This window comes from Cuculus canorus, chromosome 1, assembly GCF_017976375.1.
Source record: "Cuculus canorus isolate bCucCan1 chromosome 1, bCucCan1.pri, whole genome shotgun sequence".
Classification (NCBI taxonomy): Eukaryota; Metazoa; Chordata; class Aves; order Cuculiformes; family Cuculidae; genus Cuculus; species Cuculus canorus.
In genome coordinates this window covers 170,923,754-170,951,590 of record NC_071401.1, presented here as the reverse complement: position 1 = coordinate 170,951,590, position 27,837 = coordinate 170,923,754, and the positions used below count along the sequence as shown (strand labels likewise).

At 38.0% G+C, this 27,837-nt stretch overlaps 1 protein-coding gene across 3 annotated transcripts in view; it reads left to right on the top strand.

The window, feature by feature from the left end:
- The window catches only part of BLTP3B (bridge-like lipid transfer protein family member 3B), a 57,385-nt gene extending 37,656 nt beyond the window's left edge, over nucleotides 1-19,729 (top strand). Inside the window, exons 14-21 of one of the 3 annotated variants that reach the window (XM_054074913.1) lie at nucleotides 1,356-2,854; nucleotides 3,288-3,463; nucleotides 4,903-5,039; nucleotides 5,920-6,070; nucleotides 11,445-11,701; nucleotides 13,894-14,002; nucleotides 16,676-16,845; nucleotides 17,544-19,729. In XM_054074913.1, the coding sequence (XP_053930888.1) occupies nucleotides 1,356-2,854; nucleotides 3,288-3,463; nucleotides 4,903-5,039; nucleotides 5,920-6,070; nucleotides 11,445-11,701; nucleotides 13,894-14,002; nucleotides 16,676-16,845; nucleotides 17,544-17,669 (2,625 nt within the window). In that variant the 3' untranslated portion in view covers nucleotides 17,670-19,729. Of the gene's footprint in view, nucleotides 1-1,355; nucleotides 2,855-3,287; nucleotides 3,464-4,902; nucleotides 5,040-5,919; nucleotides 6,071-11,444; nucleotides 11,702-13,893; nucleotides 14,003-16,675; nucleotides 16,846-17,543 lie in introns of those variants that run through there. The other 2 variants (XM_054074918.1, XR_008451322.1) reach the window with 2 other exon arrangements.
- The last annotated feature ends 8,108 nt before the right edge of the window (nucleotides 19,730-27,837 follow it).

Genomic DNA, 27,837 nt, shown 5'->3' with positions numbered 1-27,837 from the left:
TGAGCTGAACATCAGTTTTGCTTCCCTTGTCATCGTCTTTGGAGGAGAAGGATTATTGAGCAGACAAGTTTCCGCTCCATCCCCCTCGACTTGCATTGGGCAGTGGTTTCCAAGTTTCAGAGGTGAACAAAACAATGAGTCTATTTGACGATGCCCAGAAGAGAGGTTTAAAGGGTTCTAAAAAGTCAGTGTAGGGAGAGATGGTTGTCTTTCTAAGGCTCTTGGTGCATATTTAGTGGCACACTAAAAGGACATGGTTTGTACTGAATGAAAACAGTACAGTACAAATACAGACTGATGTAATATTAAATTACTAGATATGAGTAGCCGACTAAACTAGGAGAAAAGTGAAAGTACTCTTAAATGCCTCAAAACTTAATTCATACTATTTCATCCCTGTCTTAACTGCATTATTTTTATTCTAGCAAATTACGAATCTTTTATTATTGTTGTGCGTGATGTTTCCATATCATATAGTTGGATATTTGGTTACTTTGTCCTGAGTCCTTTCATTTACATAAAGGAGCTACATCACTCCGGTCTCTTAAGTGCCTTTAGGATTCATATTTGACTCTGATCTTTCTTGCTTCAGCATGGAGATATTATGACAGAAGGCAATATTGCTGATACTATCAAAAGTGTTGGGGCCAAAGTCTATGTTAGCAACATCAGATAGAGGATTTGGCATAAAATACATATTTCTTTTAAAAGTTGCACTAAAGATATGCAAGTTAAATCCAGTATACTGAACTATTTTATTTTTTTAGGAGTTGGAGTATATTTTTCTGATAAAAAGAATGAGTATGTTTATCAGATAATGGTCACAAAATAACTATTCTGTATTCTCCAATGTTAAGAATGCTAGCAGTGTTAACACATTCCATTGTTCCTTGTACTTTGCGATAGAAATAAAATACTGTACTACACGGTGTAGTGAAAAAACCTATTTCACAAATCAGCTTGGAAAAGAGAGATTTGTAGTTTGGAGTACAAAGCTGTAAATAACTTGGAACACTTGAAGAAACTTTCTGCCAAGCTGTTTCTGAGTCACTTCCCCCTGATATAGCTGATGTAAATATAAGTCCTTCGGATAAGAAAAGTCTGAGACTCGTAATGTTTTTGTACAAATATTGAGTTTTAGATGCCACAGCATCCTTCTTAAAAATGAGAGGAAACACAAATGATAATCTGTGAACCTCACTCAACCCTGTTCTGTGTTAGTATAATTGAGGGCTCATCAAATTATAGTGATATTCCTTTGTTTTAGCTGTCTTGGCTACTATTTTGTTTCTTTAGTTGTATACCACCTTAATTTACATATTTATAACTAGTCAAAATATATTTCTCTTTTGCAGTTCATCATCCCTTCTGAAAACAAACCTGAAATTCATAAAGATCAACCTCGTGCACTTTCCATTCAAAGTTCAGAGATGATTGCTACGAATACGAGATGCTCACCAAACTGCAGACACTCTGATTTAGAAGCTTTGTTTCAGAACTTCAAAGACTGTGAATTTTTCAGTAGAACTTTCACTGCTTTTCCTAAGTCCCAGAAGAATTTTAATCTTTTACATCCAATCTTCCAGAGACATGCACATGAACAAGATACTAAAATGCATGATGTTTATAAAGGTTATATCACCCCAAAATTGAATAAATGTGCATTAAAGACATCTGCAGCTACTGATGTTTGGGCCTTGCATTTTTCCCAGTTTTGGATAGATTATGAAGGAACAAAAAGTGGGAAAGGCCGACCAATAAGCTTTGTGGACTCATTCCCACTTTCACTTTGGATTTGCCAGCCAGTAAGATTTGCAAAGTCACAAAAAGAGCTTTTATCACATAATCAGACAGCTTTGAACATTCCAAAAAGTGAATCTAGTGATCTTGCTAATAGACTGCAACGTAAAAAACTTTTAAAGGAATATTACAGCAGTGAGATGGAGTCCTTAACCAATGGCATTCAAACGTCAGACCCTTCAGGAATGCTTTCAGAAAACTCTTCCTCCGATGCAGATGTCCATGTTCTTGTCCATGTCCAAAAGCATGTGAGCGTGCAGATCAATCATTACCAGTATCTCTTTTTGCTGCTTCTCCATGAATCCCTTGTATTGCTCCTGGAAAACTTACGGAATGATGTAGAAGCAGTGACGGGAAAACCTGCAAAGCAAACAGATGTCTGCATTGGGATCCTACTGAAAAGTGCAGAACTTGCCTTACTACTCCATCCAGTGACTCAGGGAAACCCTTGTAAGTCTCCAGTTGCAGAAGAAGAAAGTCCAGTGGCATCAGAGCCCTCCCCTTTGGGAAATGGGGACGCTCTTACTTCAGAGAGTAAATTACCTGGCAATAAGATTGTGCAAGCTGGTATTACTGATTTTGATTATGTAAATGATTGCAAGCCTCTGAATGCTGACATTAATAAAGGAATTTTAATAGATCCTCTTTTGTTTAAATCAGACAGTAATATGGATTTTCAGAAAGGAATGTCATTTTCAGATGATGCATCGGATAAAGGTTTGGGAGATATAAGTGAAGGAGGAAGCAGTGGACTTTTTAGTAGAAGTGATTCAGAGGAGGTCTGTGGACCTCTCAGTGAGAAAAGCAGCTTACATCCTAGGGATTCATCATCCATTTTAAACAGGAGAGAGGATTCTGCTGAATTTTTCATTGATAAAGAGGATGACAAAAACATCTTCTCAAATAAGTTAAGCGAACAGGAAGGTACAACTGAAGAATATCCTAACCAAGTCACTGACTTGGAACCAGAAACTGCCTTAGAATCTCAAGAGCTTGAAATCAACAAAGAGAAAGTGACTTCTGTTAGAATGTTTGCATCCCAGTCTTCATCAAGGTATAGAAGATGCAATACTAAATTAATTTTCCTACTGTTTGAAAAGTATTTGTCAGTCTTGCTGGCTATATCTGTTTTGTAATGGTCAACAGAGGTGAACATCTAGGAGGTGAAAATTTTGAAAGTATACAAAGATATACTATGCAGTATCCTGCATTCAATGAAAGCTAAAATGAACTGTTAGTTAATGGATTTAAACTATTTACTTTCAGTTTAAATGTTATTGAATGCATATTGAGAGAAATATTGACAGGAATATCCACAGGAATGTGTGTTGTTTCTGTGCTTGTCTCCTTTTCGTGCCAAAGGATTACTGAATAATCAGATTTTTTCGTTTGTGTCTTGGCTAGTTTAGAGGGATTTTTAAAAGTAACTTCTATGCAACTCCTTTAATTTGAGATAATAATTTCCTAATGTCTTTATATTTAAAAAGTGCAAAGGCTAAGGAACGCTGCCCGTCCAACCTCCCTGCATTCTCTGTTTCTTACAAGAACATGAAGAGAAGTCCATCACAAGTCTCTCTGGATACCATCTCTATTGATAGTATGATGCTAGAGGATCATTTGATAGAGAGTGATGGAAGTGACAGCCAGAGCTTTCTGGAGAAAGGTAAGTAAGTTTAGCAAAATATTTTTGAGAAATACGTGAAAATGTTGTTTGTCACTAAAATAATACTCAAACGGATTGTAGTGCAACAAATCCTGGATACTTTACAGCACTAGGAACAGTTGGACTTGATGATCCAAGAGGTCTTTTCCAACCTGGTGATTCTATTTCTGTAAGCTTCTCCAGTCAGTAATATCGTCATCATTTCAATGGAAGGCAATAAGGGGTGCTATTTAAGTAGTGCTGCTTAATTAAAAATAGTTAATTTTTCCTCTCTTGAGGATAATAAAAGCACTGCAGTGCTATGTTGCAAGCCTGAATTAAGCAGAGGTGTTCTCTGCTTTGCTTAAAAGCCATTCCTTTGGCTGTAGGTGTTCACAGATTTGTACTCTGAATCAGTCTTCTGCTTGAAGTGATAAAGAAGCTTTAATTTTAAGAGCAGATGAAATGGAAATGGATTTTCCTTAATACTCACCATGCCAGTTACCAGACAGGTAGATTTGGTAGTCTCCTTGCAGCTTGTCCGTTCGAGAGTGGTTCCTAGCTATTGACTACCTAACAGCAGGTATTTGTCCAGTTCTTGCTCCTCTGTGCGCGAGTGTTTGCTCCTGTCAGAGAGAAATTCAGGCATATGGTAATTATGTCTGTACTATTGTGGATTTACACAATCGTAGTGATAAAGAAGCTCTCCAGCAAAACTGATAAAATACTTTCCTAATGTCAGGAAATAGAAGACGAACCTCTGATAAATTCTACTTTGACTAAAGAATGACTATATTTTTCTGTAGGATTTCTTTTCCATCTAGAGCAATAGTGAGAAGAATGCCTCAGTTGCAAGCCTGCTATATATTTGGATTGTAGGAGTGTTATTGTATGTGCTTATGTGGGAGAATACCATAAAATACGTTTTCCATTTTAAATAACCTTTATATGTCTTTTTAGCTTGTTAAACAATGTTTATCTGCAGGTTAAGTCTGCATGCTTTCTGGTTGTCAAGGAAACACTGCCATGATCACTCTAAAGAAAATATGTAAAGCTTATTTCTCTAAACATAAATCACAAACATTTGTTCTAAAGGCACAGTGTTTTAGATACGTGGCTTGGAATCTTTGATCTTTTTTTTGGTAGGATCAGTTTTATATTTGATTTGAAGGACTGAAAAAAGCCCTTCACAATGTTTTAAACAATGCATATATAGTGCCATTTTGGTTTTGTCACTATATCCTTCCTTACTTGTTTAGCACGTAGGACTTTGAACTCTCTGTAAGAGGAATGGATTTGGCAGTTCAGTCCTAAATATTTATTCAATAAGCTGTTAAATTCATCTTAAAAAATAAGTTAATGTGTGCATACAGTAACAGACACTAACTTTATTCTTAATGCATGAGTGATTCGGGTTATGCCATGCTAATTTTAAATTATTTCTGATGTATATATGGAAGGTATTACAGCCACAAACTATCAAAGCCCATCAGAAAATGCTCCTGAGGGAGGCACAGTGACTGAAAATTGTGATGGGTCATCTCCAGATGCCATGAGTGCCGCTTCAGAGAATGCCCATGAGACTAGTGAAGAAATGGTAATATTATTGAATTCCAATAGAATATGTGCTCCAGTAAATTAAACCTTGAAATAGAGATAAAATGAATGTTGTTAGAGGTGATTTTTCAAGTAGTTTTGAGAGTTTTTGTTAGTGTTGTGTAAGCCTGTAGATTTAGTACACTTTTATAAAGTACAGATGCAGATTATAATCCAAGTTACACTAAACATTTGCTGTGCTTGTTATCTTCTCTGTAACCACTGTTAATAAATGACAGTAGCCACTTAAAAATGTTAGAAAATACTTCTGCTTTAGTGTACAGCAGTATTTTGTAATACCATCGTGGTTTTTTTATGGTCTGTTGAATATGCTGTTTAAAATGAGCTTTGTAATGTCGTCAAGTATAGATAAAAGAAAGCACCATAACTCTGGCTTCTCTTAGATGGACATGTTTCCTTAGCACTGGTAGCATTCTGTAGTATTTGCAAATTGGAACATAACAACTGCCCAGTTGGCCCAGTATTTAGAGAAGGTTGTAAGAATAGAGCACATACAGAGAGATTGCCTCCCTGAGATACTGTGCAGGGTCCAATGTTTTCCATCTGCATATCTACTTGTTTCTTGCTGATCTTTGCCCTAATCGATGATTCTTAAATTGTGTTGTTGTATCAGTTAAGGCCATGAACTAGAAGCCTAAATATATATAAGCCCAAAGAAAGACAGTGAATTTACTGAAATCTGTTGTGTGCTTGCTGATGTATTTAATAAGGAAAGTTTTTTGTGTTTTTCTGTGAGCAAGGGTTATGGATGTAAATATTCTTTTCTTTTTGTGGAAGAGAAGGTTTAGACAGAACTTAAAAATAACCACTGTAAACTGAATTTATAGTCTCATATTGTTTTGTCTTGATTTTGTTGACAGATGTCTGTTGTGGTTTTCCAAATATTTGGTGTGAATGGTGAGATTGACATCAGAGGTGAAGACACAGAAATATGCCTACAGGTCAACCAAGTGATACCACATCAATTGGGAAATATCAGTGTTCGACACTATCTCTGCAACAAAACTGTTGGTAAGAATTAACAAATGAGATTTGTGTTGTGAAACTGGAGTTGGAAACATCTGTCCTAAGTAAATAAAAACAATGTGTTAGCTGTAAAGCACAAAACTTGTTCTACGTTAGCACAATAGCGTCCTTTAATGCTGGTTTAGAATACCTATTCTGATTTCTTTCCTAATTGCCATACACTGGAGGGGAAGGAAGTAAAAATGGAACCATATCGGGTACTGTAGGTAAAAAAAATGCATCGCATTGATTTCTGGTCATTATTTTTATTTTTTAAAATCAAATAAGTTGCATTACACTATTTTATTGTTTTATGAAGATGGAACTCCTTTACTGCTCTAATGGTACTTTCTACTTTGCTTTGTAGGGCTTTTCAAGATCTGTTTCTCTAGATTAACACCTATTATTATTATTATCAACACGTTTCTACAGTCTGAAAAAGTTAGAAGTTGAGACTGTGTCTGGAAAGACGGGCTGCAGGCTTGATAAGGAACACAGAGTGTAGTTCCATGACAGATGTTTGCATAACTAGATAAACCAGTGTATTGTCAGAGCTGTTCTTGGGCATGAGTACCTACACATTCTCTGCCAGAAAACCTAGTTCACATATTGTGAGGTGTTTTTTATTGGCATGATGTGTTGGCGTGCCACTTCATGTCGCAGTATGCCTTGCTCTTCTCTGCTTGCCTTCCACACAGATTGTTGGATGCCAGCTCTGTTGCACTGTGAGGTTTTGGGGGCAGATCCATGATGCTTTCTGCTTCTGGTTCATTTCCTTTCCCAGGAAACAGCTGTAGCAGCTGTTGGCTGCCGTTTATTTCCAGCCTTGCAGCAGCATGGACTTTCTTCGGGAAATTGTGCTTGTGACACAGCCTCTAATGCCCTAGCTAAAAAACCCATTTGCTGGTAAGCTTGAGCAGTTGCCAGCAGCTGCTGCCTGAGCAGGTGTTGGATTGTGTTGCAGTTGTATTCAGGCATATGAAGGCAAGAGGGAGGTCCAGGTGGGAAGACTCAGGGCTGACCTTCAGTTCATACAGTAAGCAAACTGATTTCTCATTATCTATCATATCCTCTGTAAAAGCAAGAGGGAGTAAATAGTAAGAACATGCCACCTTTCTGCTCTCATGTGGATCTAAAATTAGAAACTGCTGCCTGTGGTTCAGCTGCTTATGTGAGAGGCTTGTGTGCTGGCTAATTACCTTATCGACAAAAGCTTATAATGTGATTGGAATCTCCAAATACTGCCACTTAGTATCTCTTCCTTTCTCTTTCTGGTGGATATCTGGATGGGTGGGCCAACAACACTTTTGTGTGCATCATGGTCACTCCTATTCTGTAATGTACATCTTTTCTTCTCTCCTTGGATCTTTTTTTTCTCTCCATTGTAGGGCTCTGCTGAGTCATAGAATCATAGAATAGTCTGGGTTGGAAGGGACCTTAAAGATCATCTTGTTCCAACCCCCCTGCCATGGGCAGGGACATCCCACTAGATCAGGCTGTCCAAGGCCCCATCCAGCCTGGCCTTGAACACCTCCAGGGATGGGGCATCCACAGCTTCCCTGGGCAACCTGTTCCAGTGTCTCACCACTCTCATAGTGAAGAATTTCTTCCTAATGTCTAGTCTTATTCTGCCGCTCTTGAGTTTGTAGCTGTTCCCCCTGGTCCTGTCCCCACAAGCCCTTATGAATAGCCTCGCTCCAGCTTTCCTATAGGCCCCCTTCAGGTACTGGAAGGTCGCTATAAGATCTCTTCTGAGCCTTCTCTTCTCCAGGCTGAACAAGCTCAACTCTCTCAGCCTGTCCTTGTAGGGAACGTGCTCCAGCCCTCCCATCATCTTTGTAGCCCTCCTCTGGACCCGTTCCAACAGCTCCATCCTTCTTCCATTGAGGATTCTAGAACTCAGCACAGTATTCCAGATGTGGTCAGGAATATTCCACTGCTCCCGATCTCCCACATTTATTCTAATAGTAGAACTAAGGGAGGAAACAGGTTGGTAGAGAAAGAATTCCACAGGATCAAGATTGGGAAAGAGTTTGAGAATTAGATCAAAAGAAACAATTTAAATGAGTTAGTGATAACAAAATACACCTAGAAGAACCAGTGAGCAAAACTAAGAAAATATCCCAATAAAAGCAAATGCACCCCCCTTAATGAAACTCAAGTGCTGAATTAACAATTGTAACCAGTAAACTGAGGAACCATGCAAAGCAGTGAATAATCAAGTCATAACTACTATCTACAAAGGTGTTCTGGGTAAAAATAACCATTTAAACGTACTGTACTGTTAATATGGTAGGTGTAGAAAGAGAACAGTGTACCTAACAGCTGGAATAACCTTGAGGGCAATGTGGCAGCTGTGCACGTTTGTTGGATCAGGAATTGGCTGATGGTTGCATTCAGAGAGTGTAGTGGTCAGTGGCTTGATATCCAGATGGAGATCTGTGACAAGTGGTGTCCATCAGGGGTCCATACTGCGACCTGGACTGTAGTATTTTCATCAATGGGATAAAACAGCGAGATCGAATGCACCCTCAGCAAGTTTGCAGTTGACACCAAACTGAGCGGTGCAGTTGTCACATCAGAAGGTAGGGATATTATCCAGGGGGACCTGGACAAGCTGGAGAAGTGGGCCTGTATGAACCTCGTGAAGTTCAACAAGGCCAAGTGCAAGGTCCTGCACCTCGGTTGGGGCAATCCACAGTTTCAGTACAGGATGGGGGATGATGTGATTGGGAGCAGCCCTGCAGAGGAGGACTTGGGGATATTGATTGATGAGAAGCTCGACATGAGCCGGTAGTGAGCCCAGAAGGACAACCGTATCCTGGGCTGGATTGAAAGAAGTGTGGTCAGCAGGTTGAGGGAGGTGATTCTGCCCCTCCGCTTTGCTCTTGCGAGAACGCACCTGTTGGAATGGTCTGTAAAGATGATCAGAGGGCTGGGGCACCTCCCATACAAAGACAGGCTGAGAGAGTTGTGGTTGTTTGGCCTGGAGAAGAGAAGGCTCTGAGGAGACCTTATAGTGACCTTCCAGTACCTGAAAGGGGCCTACGAGAAAGCTGGGAGGGGACTTCTTGCAAGGCATATTGTGACAGGATGAGGGGGAATGGCTACAAATTGGAGGGGGGAATATTTAGACGAGACATCAGGAAGAAATTCTTCACGATGAGAGTGGTGAGGCACTGGAACAGGTTGCCCAGGGAAGTTGTGGATGCCCCATCCCTGAAGGTGTTCCAAGGCCAGTCTGGATGGGGCCTTGGGCAGCCTGATCTAGTGGGAGGGTTCCAACCCCCTCCCCATGGCAGGGCAGTTGGAATTAGATGATCTTTAAGGTTCTTTCTGACCCAAACCATTCTGATTCTCTGATTACTTAATATTAGATAGTACACAGCAAAGAAGCCACCACAGAAGAAATCTGCACTTCATGGAATCGCAGGATAATTTGGAGTAGAGGAGTGGAGGCAATGTCAAGATGTTTCTAGTCCAGTCCTGTTCTTCAAGCAGCGTCAGCTCTGAGATCAGGCGAGGTTGCTCAGGGCTTTATCCCATCAGCTCTTGGAAAGGACCTTGAAGGCCAGAGATTGCACAACTCTCTAGGAAGCCTGCACCATTGCTTTATTTCCCTCATTCCTTACATTCAGATTGAACCTCTCTTGTTGCAATTTGATCTGTTATCTCTCAACCTTCTGATGAGCACCACTGTGAAGAGCCTGGCTCTGTCTTCGTAACCTCATCGTACATATTGGAAGGCTGCTTGTAGGTTTCCCATACACCTTCCCTTCAGCTTTCTGGTAATTGCTTAGATATGCACAAGCAGAAATCAAGAAGGGGAGATTCCAATAAACTGCATGCCAGTAATGTGGTGAGAGGAGAAAGAATAGTATTGAAGAAACAAAAATAGAAGAAGGAAGTATTGCTTCATGTTTGAATTTATCTTTGTCTAATTTTTTTTCCAATTAATACAGTTGTAAACACTGGACTTTCCTGAGGGAACTGGAGTCTAAATCAAGCAGCAGCTTGTTTTGATTCTCTCATATTTGTTTAACAGTTAGATGCTTTACTAATATAAATTGACATGATTAATTTGATTTCACTTGAGTTACTTTGATTTCAGCTGTCATTCAAGTTTCAATGTTTGCTGCTTAATATAGTTAGCATGAATATGCTTTTTGTAGTTGTCATGGCTTAGCCCCTGCGCAGCCAATTTTGGTAGCTAAAACTGAGCATCTGAGCTCCCAGTTACCTTCCTCTCCACCCCTGGCGAAGGAGAAATGAGAGGAAATGACTTGTGGTTTGGAAACTAAACTTAAACAGCTTTAATGAAATATAATAATAACAATGAAGAAAATAGTAAGATATATACAAGTATATGAAATTGCAGCCCCACCCCTTGATGACAGTATATCACCATAGAGGCTGTAGGGCAGGCAAGGTGAATGGCAGAAGGGAGGCTGGACCCAAGAAGTGGATTCGGGAATGCACGGGTCTGGGATCAGGGGCAAACAAAATGAGGTCCCCACTGGACCATCACAGAAGAGAGCGAGACCCTTGTGGTCACCCGAGGTTATACCGAGTATGACGTATATGGGATGGAATACTCTGCTGGTCAGTTTAGGGTCACCCGTCCTGTCCAACCCTCCCTCTGTCCAACCCTCCCTGCAGGTGTGACGCTTTTTTGGCCTCTGACTTGCAGCATTCTGTCAGCTTGAGGATGGCCTTGGTTCCTATAGAAATAATGGCCTTTCTGCACACCAATGCTCTGTGTTATCACTTCTAGAAATGCTGTCTGAAAAACATGCAGTTATCTTTAAGAAAATAAGGCTACTTAGATGAGACTTAGCTGAAGTTATAAAACTGATTCTACTTTAGGTCAAACCAGAATACTCATACTTTCTGTAGGCCAGACATCATAGTGACCAAATGACTTTATAATCCCATTGGGTAATTATTTCTGGTTGTGAACCCACATTTTTGTGCAACACACGGATACTGGGTACCCCTGACACCGCAATATATGGTTACCTTAAATCATTTATTTTATTTTTAGAACTGTTTAGTTGAATGTTGCAGTTGTCTTTACTGGTTAAAGAGTCTGAAACTAATAAACTACTAGGGTTTTTGTGCGTGTTGTTACTTCTGTATTGTTGTCTTCTGTTGTAGCAGTGAGGTACTAGTACTTGTATGTACTGTTTATTTCTCTTTAGTACTTCAAAGTGATATACTTAAAAATTTGCTCTGAAGTTCTGTACTTGCAACACTAATTAGTGGCTAACACTTCTCAAGTACTTTTGGAAAATTAGCTGGACAAAAGAGAAATATTTGCGTCATAATTTTTTTCTACATTGCAAAATTTTAACACAAACTTGTTTTCCTTTTGCAACAGGTTCTGACTGTAAATCTGTGGCTGGACCAGTTAATTCTTCACCTGAGATTAGTTTGAGATGGGAAAGTGGGCCTAGTGCTGTCATACATTCTCTGCTTGCTGTAAAAAATGGTTTTCTTCAGTGTCACGTAGAGAACTTCAGTGCTGAATTTCTAACGTCTTCCCTCACAAATATTCAGCATTTTCTAGAAGATGAAACTGTTGCAGAAGTGATGCCCATGAAGATAAAAGTTTCTAATGCAAGGATTAATTTAAAAGTATGTTAACAGTGAGCTATTTGGCTGCTCTAAAGAAATTGTGTTCTTGTTTCTTTGATGATAAACTGTTAATATGGATACAGTTAACTTCAAAGGAACTGCTATCAAACTCTGGAAGGTCTTTAGATAACACTAAAACAACTAAAAATCCATAAATTTTCTTAGTTCTGTAGTATGCCTAGAAGGGAATTCTCTGCATGACCAAGCTATTTGTGTGAATTAATATTTCATACTTTTGTCCTCCTCTCCCAGTCTCTTTTGTAGAGTGACAGTGTCTGGGAGTTTTATGGGTAAGGTATACCAAGTTCCTAAGGGCACATTGTAGGGTTTTCTCACTCAGCTTTTTTTGCTTAGCATTGTAATGGTTTTCTATACAAAACACATGTTTTAATGGTTAATTCTCTCTTGTACTTATTGGATAGTTGTTCCAATGAAAGTTCAGTACAAAGAAGGGAAATGTGAATGCTGTTTCTTAGAACCCAGATTTCGTGTTCTGCCCTACCTGGAAACAGATACTAAATAATGCAAGCTTTTTTCACTGCCGTAGCTAAGAATAGTAACGTTAAGAGGGCACTCCTGCTTGGGTCTCCTAGGGGATTTTCTTTCAGACATTTAAAGGAGGTGGTGAGTTTTGTGCTGCACAATCGTTGAATATAAAGATAAGGACCCTTTTTTTCTGGGGGGGAGTAGACAGTGTTCAACACAAATGCAAGCAAACATAAAGATAAGATAAGTATAACATTGCTTTGGAAATTATCACTGATACAAACTTTGAACAAAGTCAGGACCGGAATAGCAACTGCAGTCCTGCTTCTGGGGCTAAAGGCCTTGATTCTGCTAAGATAATTTTAAACTGGAAGGGCAAGTATTATTTCTACGGTGTTCTACTCAAAATGCATCAATATTCGCTCCGTAATGCAGCTTTTCCATCCCCTGAGGATCCTTAGGCAATCTTTTATAGCCGTTTTTACTACAGGAGTAGCACTTTCTGTAAGAGCTGTGGGTCTGTTCCTCTGATAACAGTGTATCACAAATATGAATGCCCAAATGCAAAAAGGAAAGTCTTAAAATATAGCCATTTACACTTAAAAACAGAATTGTGCTGATTTATTGGGAAGAAGGCAGACCTAACGAAAATGAGAAAGCAGCTGTTTGAGATAGGGAATATACATTAATAAATGGGTGATAAGGATCTGCTTGGCAGTGAAAACACTGACGTGCTCACTCAAGAGTGCACACCAGTTGCAGTGAAGTTACGAGGGTTGACAAACTGCAGATTTTGATATATGGGTAGGTGATTCGTTTCTACAGAGGATGGTTGACAAACTGCGGATTTTGATATATGGATAGATGGTTCATTTCTACAGAGTTGAGTAATGAAGAGGGAGAGGATGTGGTTCAGATTTTTGCTGCATGGCCCATTCAGTGCAGTATATTCTGTTTCTTCTTCATGAGATCTGGTGTAGTGTGTTTCATGCAGGGGGAAGAATTTAAGAAAGGTTATTTTACTTTTTTGCTTTTTCTACTGCAGTCTTGGTGCTATTGCAAGAAACTTGGGCAGTTATATCTCAGCAGCTTTCTTGCTACATGCTTAATGCTGATATGTATAGTTTCTGATTATACTGGCTGCATTATTCTGCTTCATAGGGATAAAGAACTAGAAAGTCTTCTGGGGAGACCCTGAAATAAGTAATTTGTGAAGTTGTTCTTCTGTTGAGTACAGTAATATAACTGAACTGCAGCTGTTGTCATCCCAAACTAAATTCTAAAAAGACAAAATCCTCTCAGGAATGATAGCAGTGCCTATTCAATATTTAAATAGTTCAAGGGAAAATCAGATACTCTATGGTGCAAGCTTATCATCTCTGGCTCTGCGAGCTCCTGAGCTAAAGAAGGTCTTGAGTTGAGATATAATCTTATTGAGATGTCTGTGGAAATACTTTGAAGCATTTCAGTCAGACCGTATATATAGGCTGAGTTCAGCAGACTTCCTCCAGAGATAAGTTTGAGTCTTTAATATGATCCCTGGGGGAAAAGAAAAAAGCAAAAATTTAGTGGAGATCCCATTAGAAAATTCTACTCTGAAATGTTCCCTTTCAAGTTTTGCTAGATCAATTTATGTTGAATTGAACATCTTAATTAGCTATTTTTATTTCCTGCTAAATTCATTTTTGAAAACTTGTATTTTTTAGGATGACAGTCCACGTGAAAATCTCAAGGCATCTGAGCTCGTACCCATAAAATTACATATTGACATACTCTGGATAGAAAGAGATGATGATGGCTCTTTTCTCATTAGAGGTTTGTGTGTTTCAGCACCTTGGTGTCTCAATGCTATAACCTCGTTATTATTAATACTGTGTTTTTCCTTTGTGCAGATGTGTGGCTAATATCGAAAAGATAACCAATGATAATCTGTGTAAATTGCAATGCCATGTGCCTTAATTATAAGTGTAGTCACATAGAGGAATGCTGCCTTTTTTGAATAGTGTATTGGCTGTGATAGTTACCCATAGCTGAATCCATCTGAGAGAGATTAAAATATGCATATAATGTCATCAGATTATGCTTTATCAGTACGTATCACTTCTACATGAGAAGCCTAACGTTCCTTTGATTGACTACGAATCAAATAAAAATCTTTACAGATCTTTACAGATTACCAAAGTACTTACCTGTTGTTTGTGGTTTCATGTTATGGGTAGTAGTAGAGCATATTGTAAAACAGAAGACTGAGAAGTACAAGTAGCGGTTTTTGGTTCTGTATATTATGGTGATGGCCTTGCAACGCATGGCTGGGATTGTCCTGAGACTTTTATTTTGAACAGCAGTGTAACTTCATACGTTACATGAAACGTGTATACACTTACAGGTTGTTTTTTTTTTTTCTACATTTATAGGCAAATAGTTAAATATTGGTAACAAGGCAGTACTTTTAAACCTAGAACTTTACTGTTGTCTTTTACAGATATGTCAAAGAATCATAGAGTGCTCTAAGTTGTGAGAATCCTCTAGAGGTCATTCAGTCCTGCTTCTTGCTCAGAGCAGTAGCAGGTTAGGTCAAGTTGCTCAACGCCCTGTCCAGTCAAGTTTTGAGAATCAAAACCACAGCCTTGCCAAAATAATCTGTCCCAGTGTTCAGTCAACCTTATGGGTAATTTTTTTTGTAATGTTTAGTTGGAATTTCCTTTGTAGCAACTTGTGTCTGTTGCCTTCTCTCCTGCCGCCTCAGAAGAGAGGTGCCTGAGCGCTTCCTAAGCACCTCAGGGAAGTCTGGTCCATCTCCTTTGTACCCTTCTGCTAGGCAGGCAAAGGTGGCAGGCATTAAGATCACCCCATAGCCTTCTTGTCTTCAGATTTGACAAGTGCATCTGTCATTTGTACTTCATGTGCTCCTGGCCACAATTATCTTGGTGCTCCTTTGCTGTCAGTATCTTTCTCACAGTAGGGAATCCAAAACTGGATCCGGTATTCTAGATGTGGTCTCATTGGTGCTGAGTATAGGGGCGTAGTTACTTTCCTAATCTTGCTAGTACAGCCTGTAAGTGCCAGGTCTTTGCTGTGAGAGATCACTACTGACTCATAAATCTTCTTGTTAACCAAGGCCTACAGGTTATATCCTGCACTGCTGCTTTCTGTCCAGGTGATCCCCAGCCTGTAGTGGAGCAAGAGTTCATTCATTCCCAGCTGCAGGATTTCACACTGGCTTCAGCTGAACTTCATGAGGCTCCAGCCAACACATTTCTCCAGCCTGTTGCAGGTTCCTCTTAAAATCAACGTTGCTCCTCAATGTGTCGGTCACTTACTCTTAATTCGGTGTTGTTCACAAAATGGCAGAGGGTGCACCATTTCATCCGGGTCCTGAATACAGTAATCCAACCAAATGCCATGTATTTATATGACTTGAGGAAGAGGAGGCTGCAGAGTGATCTTAATGCCCCCTTCACCTACCTAATAGGAGGTTATAGCAAAGCTGGAGCAGACTTCTCAGGGGTATGCTGTGGCATGATTTGCTTGTATTTTAATTTCTCCATATTACCAAATAGGTTGTTTGAGTGTTTTAAGATGTTCAGTGCGTTTTGGTCATGTTTTTGTGCTAAGCATTGGAAGAAGTAGCAATTTAGTGAGAAAATCCATAGTTTTAAGGTTTCTTTCAGCTTATACTTTTCCCCTCTTTTGCTGAAGTGCTTTGATCTGTACTCTTGTCGTGGATTTCTCAGGTACAGTGGCTTCAAAGGCATAGGTCAAATGCTGTCTGCACTGCAGTGATATATGTGTCTGCAATACTACATTTTTGAGTCCTGACATGTGTGAGTGATGTAAAGAGAGGAGTGATGAACAGAAAACTCATGTTTAGAAGGAAATATTTAAAAAAGAAAACCAGATTATTTTTTTAGATAACTAAGAAGCATGACCCTTATTTTTCCCTTGGTATATAGCAGTATATTTTAATAGACATTACAGTGTACTTCAGTTATATATGCTGGAAAATGTCTTTAATACCAAGTCATTTAAGTTATTTTCAAACTGAAAAACTTGATCCTGTGGGTTTATCTCACCGTGTCTTCAAATATAAATGCACTCTTCAAATCTGTTTTGGATCTGGAGGCAGTATATTAATAGCAATATTAATAGTTCTCAACCTCTTGATTATTCAGAATGCATATTCTGTGGTGATGTTCTTGGTCAGTATAAAAATACAATAATTTTCTTCAAGCTGGAAGACACATACTACTTCTTCTCACACCTCCTTTCCTTTCTCTCTTTCTCCAAAAGTGTATATGACTTCCAATTCTTTTTTGTTTCTAAAATCAATTTTGGGAGGTAAATATAAATGTACTTAATATTACAAGTATATTTTTTAGGTGGTTTTAATTTTGTACTGGTGAGAATCAAACTTTTTAAAAAGAAAGGTGACAAAATGCCCATAGCATATAAACCCCTAACCCTCTTACATGTCTTTCTGTGATATAGACAATCAAAGAGTAAATGATGTGTCAAAAATGAAGAATTCAGGTAGTGCATTGCAGCAAGCAGCCAGACCTGTTGGACATAAAACACAGGACAGAGCCACACAGACTACTTGTGAAATTCCCAGGCCTTCTAAATCAAGCAGGGATTCAGACGACTTAAATAAAAATGAGGTATTAAGAAATTCCTTTTGACATCCGCACCTTTCCTCATTTCCCCCTCCCCCCAAAATTGTGGTATGAACGTGAGGCGTGATAATTGTTACATTATCTAGGGGTGGGGCTTGGGGGTTACATCTGTTTAAAATCTGTTTGAGATGGAAAATAAGAGTTATGGATATTATAGTATGGTTCAGCGCTTGAGCATGGAAAATAAATTTAATGCTACTTTCTAAATAGGAAAATAATACACTGTAGACTCGTTCTCCTTCAGAGGGAGTTTTATGAGACGGCAAGTCCCTTCTTTCCTGTCCATGTACAACACAACTGCCACTGACAAGGGACTAGACTGTTAAGTCAGACCCTTACTAATCTATTCAGTCATATCTGAATTTTGAGTTGATGATGACAGAACTCACACATCAATTCGGCTGTTTTTTCCACTGGGTAAGAATACTAGAGCTCAGAACCTAGTGTCATTTCCGCTCCACTCCAGAATGGAAACGGCACAGCTAAAACATTGGGTATCTTGTATTTTGAGCTAACCGTGTCAACTCCCTCCATGTCCTACACTCATTGACTGGGAATTGGTCACAACAGACCTGCTCTCAGTGATGAACTCAGTGTGTGGTGTTTTAAAAGTTGCTGCAATGAAAAAAGTTGACAGCATGCAAGAATACTAATAACCTTCTTTTCTGACTCAATCATTTCAGCTTATTGACGAAAATGAATGTCTCAAACAGGAACTAGCCAAAGCCAAAATGGCTCTTGCTGAGGTCCAAATGGAAAAAGATGCTCTGCTTCATCGTATAAAGAAGATGAATGTTGATCATCAGTAGGACAATGTTCTGTTAGTGCAAGGCATCATCAACAGGTCTTCAGGGGATGGTGTCATCTAAAATACTGTTTGTAAATTGCTGGGAGACACAGTTACTTTTTTTGTCACAAAGTTTTCTCATTACAAACAAAATGTTTGTGAACTAGTTACTGTTCCAAAATTATCATTAAACATCGTAACTTTTTTTATCCCATTTTAAACTGAAGTGACTTTGGAAAAAAAATGAGTTTATACTGTACTTTATTAATTTACTGAAAAAAAAAGATATACTCTACTTCTAATATTATCAAAGGAGATGTTATTTTTAAAATGTTTTCTGAAAAATGAATGGCTCAGCAATTAAAGAACGTGCCTAGGTGCATGATGGAGTAAAATGTACCACGCCTCGTTAACAAACTGTACCTCTGTTTGTTAAGATTATGTTGTTTTATTACTACCAGAAGGGATTTGTAGAGGAGGTTACATTTGCACTATGTTGATATGGGCTAGATCCTCTAGAATAGTATAGCTACTGAAAATTAAAATACCAGCCCTAAACTGGCCCTAAATTCAGTGTAATTTGCCCAGAGAGGATTTTAAGAATAGTCCTCTGGTGCTATATAGTTCCGTATACCCTTCCCACGTGCACTCCTAAAATACCACAGTAAATGCTGGAGAATTTAACTAAGAGGGCATACTACAGAGCTTTCTTTCTGCATGGAAGTCTGCTGCTTCTGTACAGCTGATGTAATTTAGACATTCACATTTTTCCCCGCTCTCCGTGATGAGGATATAGCCCTGCAATAGGACCCAGCCCTTTGTGAAAGATGAGCTTTGAGCCATTTTGCCAGTGTGTCTGATTTCTGCACTACTCATCAGACACGCCCAAGGATTTGGGCCAATATATTTAAATATGTCAGTGGGTGGGGTGGGGAGGAGTCCTACAGGGATTCATTAATTGTATATTGCCTTTTTTGATTGAAAAAAAAGCTGTAGAGAATCATTTAATTACCCAATGAAATTGTGAGATTACATGCAACGTAATTCTGCAGTTTAAATAATGGGTAATTTGTAGAAATTGAACAATAATTTTCAACTAAGAACTGGTACAGATAATAAAAAAGCACAACGCTGTAAAATAGAAAATGTAAGAGTGTGCTTTTAAACAATTTGGGAAACAACATACAAATCCATACATGCCTGTAAGAGATTGTTTTTACCATAAGTAAAAATGACTGGATAATTTAACCGGTGACGTTGAATCTGACAACTGAAAATCTTTCAATTGCTACCACAATTTTTTCTGCTCCACGGGATGTTTGACGGAAGTTTTGTTTGTAGATGTACAGACGAATCTCAAAGTATTTACTATACGATGGTTTGACTTCACATATTCAGCCTGTCAAACTGGTTTTAATTAAAATGGTTTTCATTAAAAATTTTTGGAGGACATGTAATTTAGGCTGCTGAAAATAGTTACTGAAAGTATGCAGATTTTATTTAAGAACTCTGTGGAAGAACTGGTTCAGGCACTATTTTAAAGCCTGCCTTACAAAATTCTAGTTGAAACTCCCTTTAAAGCCCATGGAAATGGTTTTTTTTCTTATTATTCTGAATAAGATGAAAAAAAATACATACAGCTGTTTCTAATAGAGAAAATAAATATTTGTATTTTAAAAGGTATTTAAGACAATGCAGTATTAAATGTGAGTAGTCCAATTTCACAGGAGTATCCTGTCAGATTCAGGGGATGAGTTCTCAACGGGTTTCATTCCTGTTGGTACTATTAAAGTCAGTAATTCTAACTCGGTTTATCCCTGCCAAGATCTAGCTGGAATTATTCTGAAGAAAGGAATGTATAGAATGCTTAGTAGCATGTTGCTGGAATAATATGTTAATAATTGTTTAATTTTTAAAAAAGAAATAAAGAGCAATATCAAACGCTTGTCCTTATTACTGTCCAAGCTGCTGCTTTTGAGAAAAAACACAAACCAAACCCAAAGCAACAATCCAAATCAGCTCTTCTCAGTACAGATGTTGGAATTCAGGGCGTCACTTATACTATAATATATTTCTACTTCATAGCAGTTTTGCAGTTCTGAGCATCATCTGTGGACAGTTCAGATGTGATGGGTGGGCTTGATTGTGGACAGAGGGATTGGGCTGTGTCACTCTGAAATGAGTTTTGCTATTGAAAGAATGCAGAGGGAGAGTTGTTTTATTAAGTTTGAAAGTAGAAAGTTAAATGGAACCTTACTAAGTTATACTAAATATAGTGATTAAAGGCCTTGGATTAAACAAAAAAGATTAATTAATTCATTCTTGGTGCTCTGCTATTGCTCATAACCTCCTTAATCCTAGATAGGAAATGTATATCATCAGTAGAACCACTTGAATAAGCTGCAGGTTTTGTTGTGCAAAGAACTAAGCAGGTCAGAGTCTGGAGAACTTCAGTGTATGCAGAAGAACTGACTCCAGAAGTTTTGCAGGCAAACTTTTACCAAGTTTTATTTTCTATTTTCTGTGGAAATTTAAACTGATCTAAAGATCACCTTAACGCTCATTCAGCTTTTCAGAAGTAGTGTTTTCATGTCTAATACAGCTTTCGTGTTAGCTCACTTTGCAGAGGCCGTGCCCTTTCCCAGGTGAGGTCATTGAGTCATTTGGGCACTGACTGTTCCAGTTCTCGCAGTAACTGATGCTGTTAGCAAGCACCAATTTTAAATCATAGTTGTGTGGCCTTATAGAATGGCTTATAAAAGGAATGTTGGAGAGGGATCTGTGGAGATTTATGCTTGTTCTCTGATGTCCCTGCTTCATGACATTAGCTATTCCAGTTGCTGGCTCTTGGCACAGAGGAACTACCGTTTGTTTCTTTTTCTGCCTAAGTCTATTATTTCCTGGTCCCATTAACCATGTCTATTTGTACACTGTCTTCCCAAGGCGTTGACTTGGGATCTTAAACTGGGATCCTAATTGGTCTCTAAAGGATAAAAGCTGGCTACAGAGCACTTCCTACATCTGACATGATTAGTTGCCTTTATTCATAATAAATGTAAAGGGAACGTGATAATCATCGAATCATAGAATGGTTTGGGTTGGAAGGGACCTTTAAGATCATCCAATTCCAACCCCCCTGGCATGGGCAGGGACACCTTCCATTAGACCTGGTTGCTCAAAACCTCATCCAACCTGGCCTTGAGCACCTCCAGGGATGAGGAATCCAGGACTTCTCTGGGCAACCTGGTCAGTGCCTCGCCACCCTAATAATAACACAGGTAAAGACTTTATCAAGCATCTACAATATGAGTACAAAATATGTGAATGTATTGCTGAAACAAACTCCCTGTAGTGACCAGATTTGTGGTAAGTAACAATAGAGAAAATGGTTTCTATATAAAAATACCCCTTGTATTTTCTGGTTCTTAAAACGTTAATCACAAAATGCTTGAAACGTATTTCAGCTCACTGTTGCCATCTGCAAATTTTAGAGAATGCTTCAGATTCTGATTCAGCTGTTGATACAAATCAATGTCTTTTTATCTATTGTAGGAACTGAAAATGACCTTGCTAATACTTTAAGTAGCAATGGAACTGTGAGTACCTGCTGTGAAACGCACTAATTCATCCTTTGCAGTAGGGAACTGTGTCTTTTGACAGCCCTGCAGTGCAACCTTATGTGTTTTTTTTTTCCTCCAAGCTGTGACACTTCACTTTTGCTGACTGTCTTTTGAATAGCTGCCCCATTTCTTATGCCTCATTGAAGAAACCTGTCCTTGGGAACCTCGTAGCAGCCTTAGTAGTGCTAAAGCACCTCTTGAATGTATTGAGGCAGACACGTGGCTTCAAACGGCGCAGGGAATCTGCACCAAGCTGCATGCAATATTTGGTTTTGTGGTAGTGTACCTAGTGATCTTCTACTCCTTATTAATGGTATGGAATCTGAAAGCATGAGCAGCATAAAGATCTCATTAATCAGTATTAAGGGGTGCAGAAAATGTGTGGTGAAAGGCTAGGAAAAGTGGTCTTGTCCTGGAGGAACAAAACTATTAATCAAATTAAGAAAGCATAAATCTTAATAGTAAACAGAAGCTGTGTAGTTACAGTTCTATGTATTTTTTAGCAGTCATATAAAATCTTAAACTTTAAAACCTCGCATTTCTAAAATTATTTTATCTTTGAAATTAGTTTTAGGGTGTTATTTTAACGTGATGGTTGTATTGCAAGTAGAGGGCCAAACCTGCTGTCACTTCAGTGAAGTAATTATGGACTTACAAGGGTTTCAAGGAACTTAAAACTGCTTCATGAGTGTAAGCAAGGATTAGATAACTATCTTTGAATTATCTGGTTGCTAATTAAAACCTGCATACTGGCTATTGTGTATTTTGCATATAAAAATTAGAACTATTCTAATTACAAAAGGTATTTTTGAAACACTTCAAAGTTAATATTAAAAATGAAATACTTAAAAAAATATTTTCCAGCTTCTTAAATACTTTCAAGAATGTGTAGTGCTACTTGCTAGCTGAAACGTTGCAGGCAGTGGATCTTCAAAAGACAGCTAAACTCTGGATGAGCCTGTGTTCCCTCTCAAAATAGGGGGGAAGCTCTACATCTCAAAGAGATGAATCACGTCGCCAGCTCTTACATGGGCCAATATTAACTTTGTTGAAAGATCATTTTGATTTAGTCCGTCATTGCTCAAGCTATACCTAACTGGTTACGTTAAAGTATCTGTATTTTGTTATTTCTTCGCTATCCCCTGCCTTTCTTTTTGTTCCCATCACTTAGGGGATTAGGGTTAGGGGTTAGGGTTAGGGTCACGGGTTAAGTATATGTATTTCCTAAAGTTTTCCCCATGTATTTTCAGGATGAAGTCGTATGTTTAATACATTCTGAAAGCATAATTTTGGAAGTGAAAAGATTCATCAATGATTCAAGAAATCATTGAAAATGCTGATTGCTTTATAAAGTGTACAATATGTGAACTAATGCTGTAGTTCAGCTCTTCTAGGTTATACTATGTTTAAAACCACCATGATTTGGTTTGAGTTAGATATCTAATCGGTAAGTAATTAAAACATTTGACAGAGAGGTACACAAATGAGCACTGCAGAGAGGTTAGTCTGAGCCAGTTGGTGCAGAATAAAGAATAAGGCTCTAAACAGCTTATCTGTGGAGCAGATCTGGAGGTCTTCACATTGAAGCTTTAATACACCTTCACCACGCAAGGTGCAGCTGTCATAAAAACTTTTTATCATGGTTAATTATTGTACTAGTGACTGTTGAGGTCTTTAAGCACTGGAAAATTCTGTTACAGTAAGAATCCTCATCTTGAACTCTATGATGGTTAATGTTTTACTAACCAGAAAGACAGTGCTTAACCAGTTCTTAGAGTCATGCATGAGTTTTCAGACGTTCTTTTTAACACGAATGAAGCATTGGTGCGGTCTCCCCTCGCCAAGCCACCACTAGATGGCAATCCAAGAAGTCACTTGTGGCTCCCTGTTCCCCTGGGTGCCAGTAAGCCTTGTTCCTTGACTCATGAACAGTCTCATTACACTAGAAAATGTCAGGATACCATTTGGAGTTTTCATAAACTTTCGATGACTAATTTCATAATGTGATGTTACATCAGGCCTTTTTGCTTTTAATTTAGATAGCTTGACTTTGTTTCTACTGCCTTCTTCATGGCATATTAATTTTTTTCTTCTTTAAATAAACCATATGAACTGCCTGAATGTTGTTAGAAGAAATACTTTCTTCCCCCTTTAAGGTTCAAATAGATTCTAAAAACATGTTTTTGTAAATATTGTCCCTTTTATAGAAAATTTTTATCATATTTGTAGTGCTTCATCACTATCAGTTAAAAAATTTAGGATTTTTTCTGTTTTTCCTGTCATTGCATAGACGAACAACTCCACCTTGATATCATCAATTTATTTGTCTAATTTCCCTGCTACCTAGCAAAAAAAAGTTTTACCTTTTCTTGCGGTATAACCAAATGTAATCCTTTACAAATGCTTACCTTACCCACCTTCACCGACTGGAAATCTAACAAGACAGTTTATATTAACACTATTGTCTGTGGTAAGTGGTCTGGAGTCATTTCTTTTTATATCTTGTTCCGCCTTTCAAAAACTTACAGGCAGAATGACTAAGCAGAGAGAAAAGCAATCTATATGAAATTTACTGTAGGAATGAGGTCACTTTATTTTTGTCAGATAGTTAGAGAAAATAGCATAGAAAGCAGATGTCTTTTCATTCCTCTGGAATCTTAATGTGGATTGTTCCTTCCACATATTTTAAAGTTTTATTTCTAATAATGGACTGCAATTCACAATAGGTGTGATGGGGACTTATTAAGGTGTCATCCTGCAACGACACATGCCAGAAAACATTGCAGAATTTGACAATACACTGGACACCAACACAGTCACGGACACTTACCTGAACTGGATTTGGTGTAGAATCTATGCTTCTCTGATCAAACTTAGCAGGAAGAATCCTGAAAAATCATTTGCATCTGAAATATAAGAGTCAATATTTCTGCATGTTAGAAAACACAGCCACAAAAAAACCCCCAAACAATCACAAATTTCTCGAGTACTTGAAAATATTTATATGACAGCTTTCTTAAAAGCTATAAAAAATATAATCAGCTCCAGCATTCATTTCTTATCCAGCAGCAATGTAAAAAATATGGAAAGTTGCAAACAGTCCTTGAAAAATTCTTTAAAGCAGGATTAGAGCTCTTTGCTTTAACTGGATCCTATATCCTCCCAAGTCACTAACTGGTGATGTGTAACTCTCATGGGAAACTGTGAGTTATAGTTTCCAAGTCAGATTTGCCTGAAGATGTATCTGAAAGTGGTCATGACATGAATGGTGAGGTTCTTGAAACTTCCTTTGCAATTATTAGAAGCATTTTCAGCTTATGCAACAGGAAAGTATTCCTTCAAAGTCATAACATTAAGAAGATTTAAAAAGACTCTTTGAAACGGGACTTGACAAAATACTTCAGTGCGTAAAGATGATGTAGAGTTAATCTCTTTTGCCTTTCCGTTATGCGAAACACGTCCCTTATTTAGCTACTCTAAGTCACTGCTGTCAGGAAAAAGGGAGGGTATTTGAAATAAGTGCAGGGAAAACAACATACTACAACAAATTCAGGGCACCTTATTCACCAAAAGTTATTCCTATCTGCCTGAATAGTTGTCACCCTCAATGTCATTGTGGCTGCCTTGAAATCTACAGCTGCTGGAGTCAAAAGCAAGATTTTTACCTAGCAGCAATTAGTGATTTATAGGTTATAACAGAAAGTTTTTATTCTTCCTCCTTTGGTGATAGAAACTTGTACGTGGAGCACTGGACTGTGTGTAGTAGCTGGCTACTAACTGACTGACGCTGCCATTTGAATATCGCTGTCATAATTTTCCACTTTGCTGATGTCCCTTCACTTTAAGGGCACTTTGGAACTTCTTATGCCAATCAGGAAAACCTGTATAAAGTAAGATTTATGAATAACAGGAGAGCTACATTAGATACTGTGAGATCTCACCCATAGTAGATTCCTAAGATCCATCGGAAATGGGCCTTCCAGAAGAATCTGGGACTCGGAAGCACTGGAGGTGAAATTACTGGCTGAAATTAACTGAACTCACACATACTTAAAAAAAGGATAAGGCAGAGCTGTAACTCAAACATGTCCAAAGCGCGATGTACGTTTTCACCACAACCACCCTAACAGAATAATCTTCCTTGTGAGAAATACGGAGTGATATTAAAGAAGAAAAGGAAGCAGAAAGAAGAAAGAAAGAGAATTTTTGTGAAAGGAAGTTTAAAAATCATGGTAAGAGAGAAATGCACAATAAATGAAGACATGAAGTATACTAAATCAGGTGGTACGAGTGTTTAAACACCATGAAGACAAGCATACACAATGTACATTAGATCAGGTACATCACAAAATGTACCAGGAGATTAAAAGTAACTGGAGAAGATGGTACGATGTAAAAACAATCCTACCCAAAACAAAAGAAATTTACTTGGCTTCTACAGCAAATCTGAGTTGTTTCCTTGCTAAAATAATGGTGAAACAAACTGGGTCATAAAAAGGTATAAAAAGACCAATGCAGGGCAGTGTCTTCACTGGGGTATTGGTCAGGGAAGCAAAGGTTTGAAGAAATGCTAACACCCAAATAAAACCAGGCAGTTCCATATTTTGCTTTTTATTTTTTAAAATGTTTTATGGCATCATCACCATAGAGAGGAATGATGTGATGAAATAGTAGTGTCGCAGCAGCTTGCTAATTTGCCATTACAAAGTTTATTTTTGAGAAGTTATATGGTTCTGGGCAGGTTGAGAGGTGTGAAAGGAGAAACAAATGTAAGAAAAAATTCATCACAGCAGTTATCAGATTTATGTGACTTAAGAGGTTTCCTACTCAAATTACTCACCCTACTTTAGTCATCTACCTTGCTTTAATGTAGTTTCATGCATCTCTTTATTGGAGGGGGATCTTTTTAGCTTCAATTTCTGGTATGATTAATTATTTGATTAAAGATTACATTGCATTAATTAGTGCATATTTTTCCAGGATGATGCTAGCCTATTTACATATCCCTAGCAGAGTATATCTCGATACTCTCTATCCTCTTAAGAGAATATGGAAATAGAACATCTATCATGAACTTGCACACTAGTTTTCTTCCTGTGTAAAAGACTCCAAAGATTAATCCTAAATTGTTTTGCTGAATCAGCTCCAGTTAGAAATGTGTAATGGATGTGCTGTTCCTCCTGTAATCCTCTCTGCTACCTTTGCTGCTGATGCTGTGGTGCAGGTCAATACGCTACTGTGTTCTTAAAACATTTATCATACATTTAATATTTTTTTGTGTATGTTTCTGCCTCTAAGATCTTAGCTTTAACTTAGCTGCTGAATTAAAATTAGTAGGGCTGTTTGCCTGGGGATGATGGCCACCTTCCGTTCAGATAAATAATAAGCGTAAATCAAATGAATTGGCTGGTTTAGCCATAGACTTTACTGATTTTTATTTTTGACCAAAATCTACTGTATTGTCTGAAGGCTGAAAATGAAAGAGATGTCACATTAGCAAACAAATTACTCATGCTAATATTTTCTTTTGTAATCCAGTTACACGAGAGATAAATGAGATTGAGAAATTCACTGCATAACCACATTTTCTCATGAAAAAGCAATAACTTTCTTCCCTAGGCAGTACAGGACTAGTCTTCAAATTTTAATAAACATTCTAGAATGTTGTTTTGTGGGTCTTGGAGTAGTAATTGAGAATGAAGAACCTTTTTACTGTTGGGCTAACTGAATAAAATGTGTCAGTGGCCCTAATATTTGCTCCTAGCACAAGATTAGCCTTATAAATTCACTCCCTCTGACAAATACGGTATTAATTGTTCTTCTTGGCAGACAGCAGAATTACCCTTAACATCAGAATCGCTGTGTGTTTGTATATGTACTGTACAAAACCATAATAAGCAATACTCAGTGTATTTAAATTCACATATGAAGACTAAATTAAACTGTGCTCTTACACGAGGCAGTGTTCTGAGTCAAGACAGATTAGCAAGATTATGAGCAAAGCTCACAGACCCATTGCTTGTGCTGTGTTGTTATCAGTGCTTATGCATGGGCAGCAGTCTCCACGCTAAAAGGTGATTTATCAGAATAAAAGCAAGTACAACCAAGCTTAATGCAAAGCAACCCTACGCCTATTCTAAATGAAAATATTTGAATGAAAAAATACATTAATGTGTTTTAAGCCTGTCCCCTGCCAATTTCATTTTTTTTACCTTAGTTCTTGTTTAGGAAAAAATAATGGATAATGGGTTTATATTTACTTTTTCATACTGCTAATAATTTTATATGCTTTTACTATATTTCTTATGCTTATCGTCTTTTTAAAGCTAATGTGGGTGGTCTGTTTAGGTTGTATGAGGGCTATACAACACATCTGATTAAACCACTCCTCATTTATTGTATCTTGCTAGTTCTGATGTAATCTTTTTGAGACAGAACTAACACAGTGATTTTATACATTGACATAACAATGCTGATTTCTTTTTCTAATTATTCCCTGTGATTTTATTTGCCATTTTGATTACCATATAGCATTAAACGGACAATTTCATAGAAACATCCACAATAACT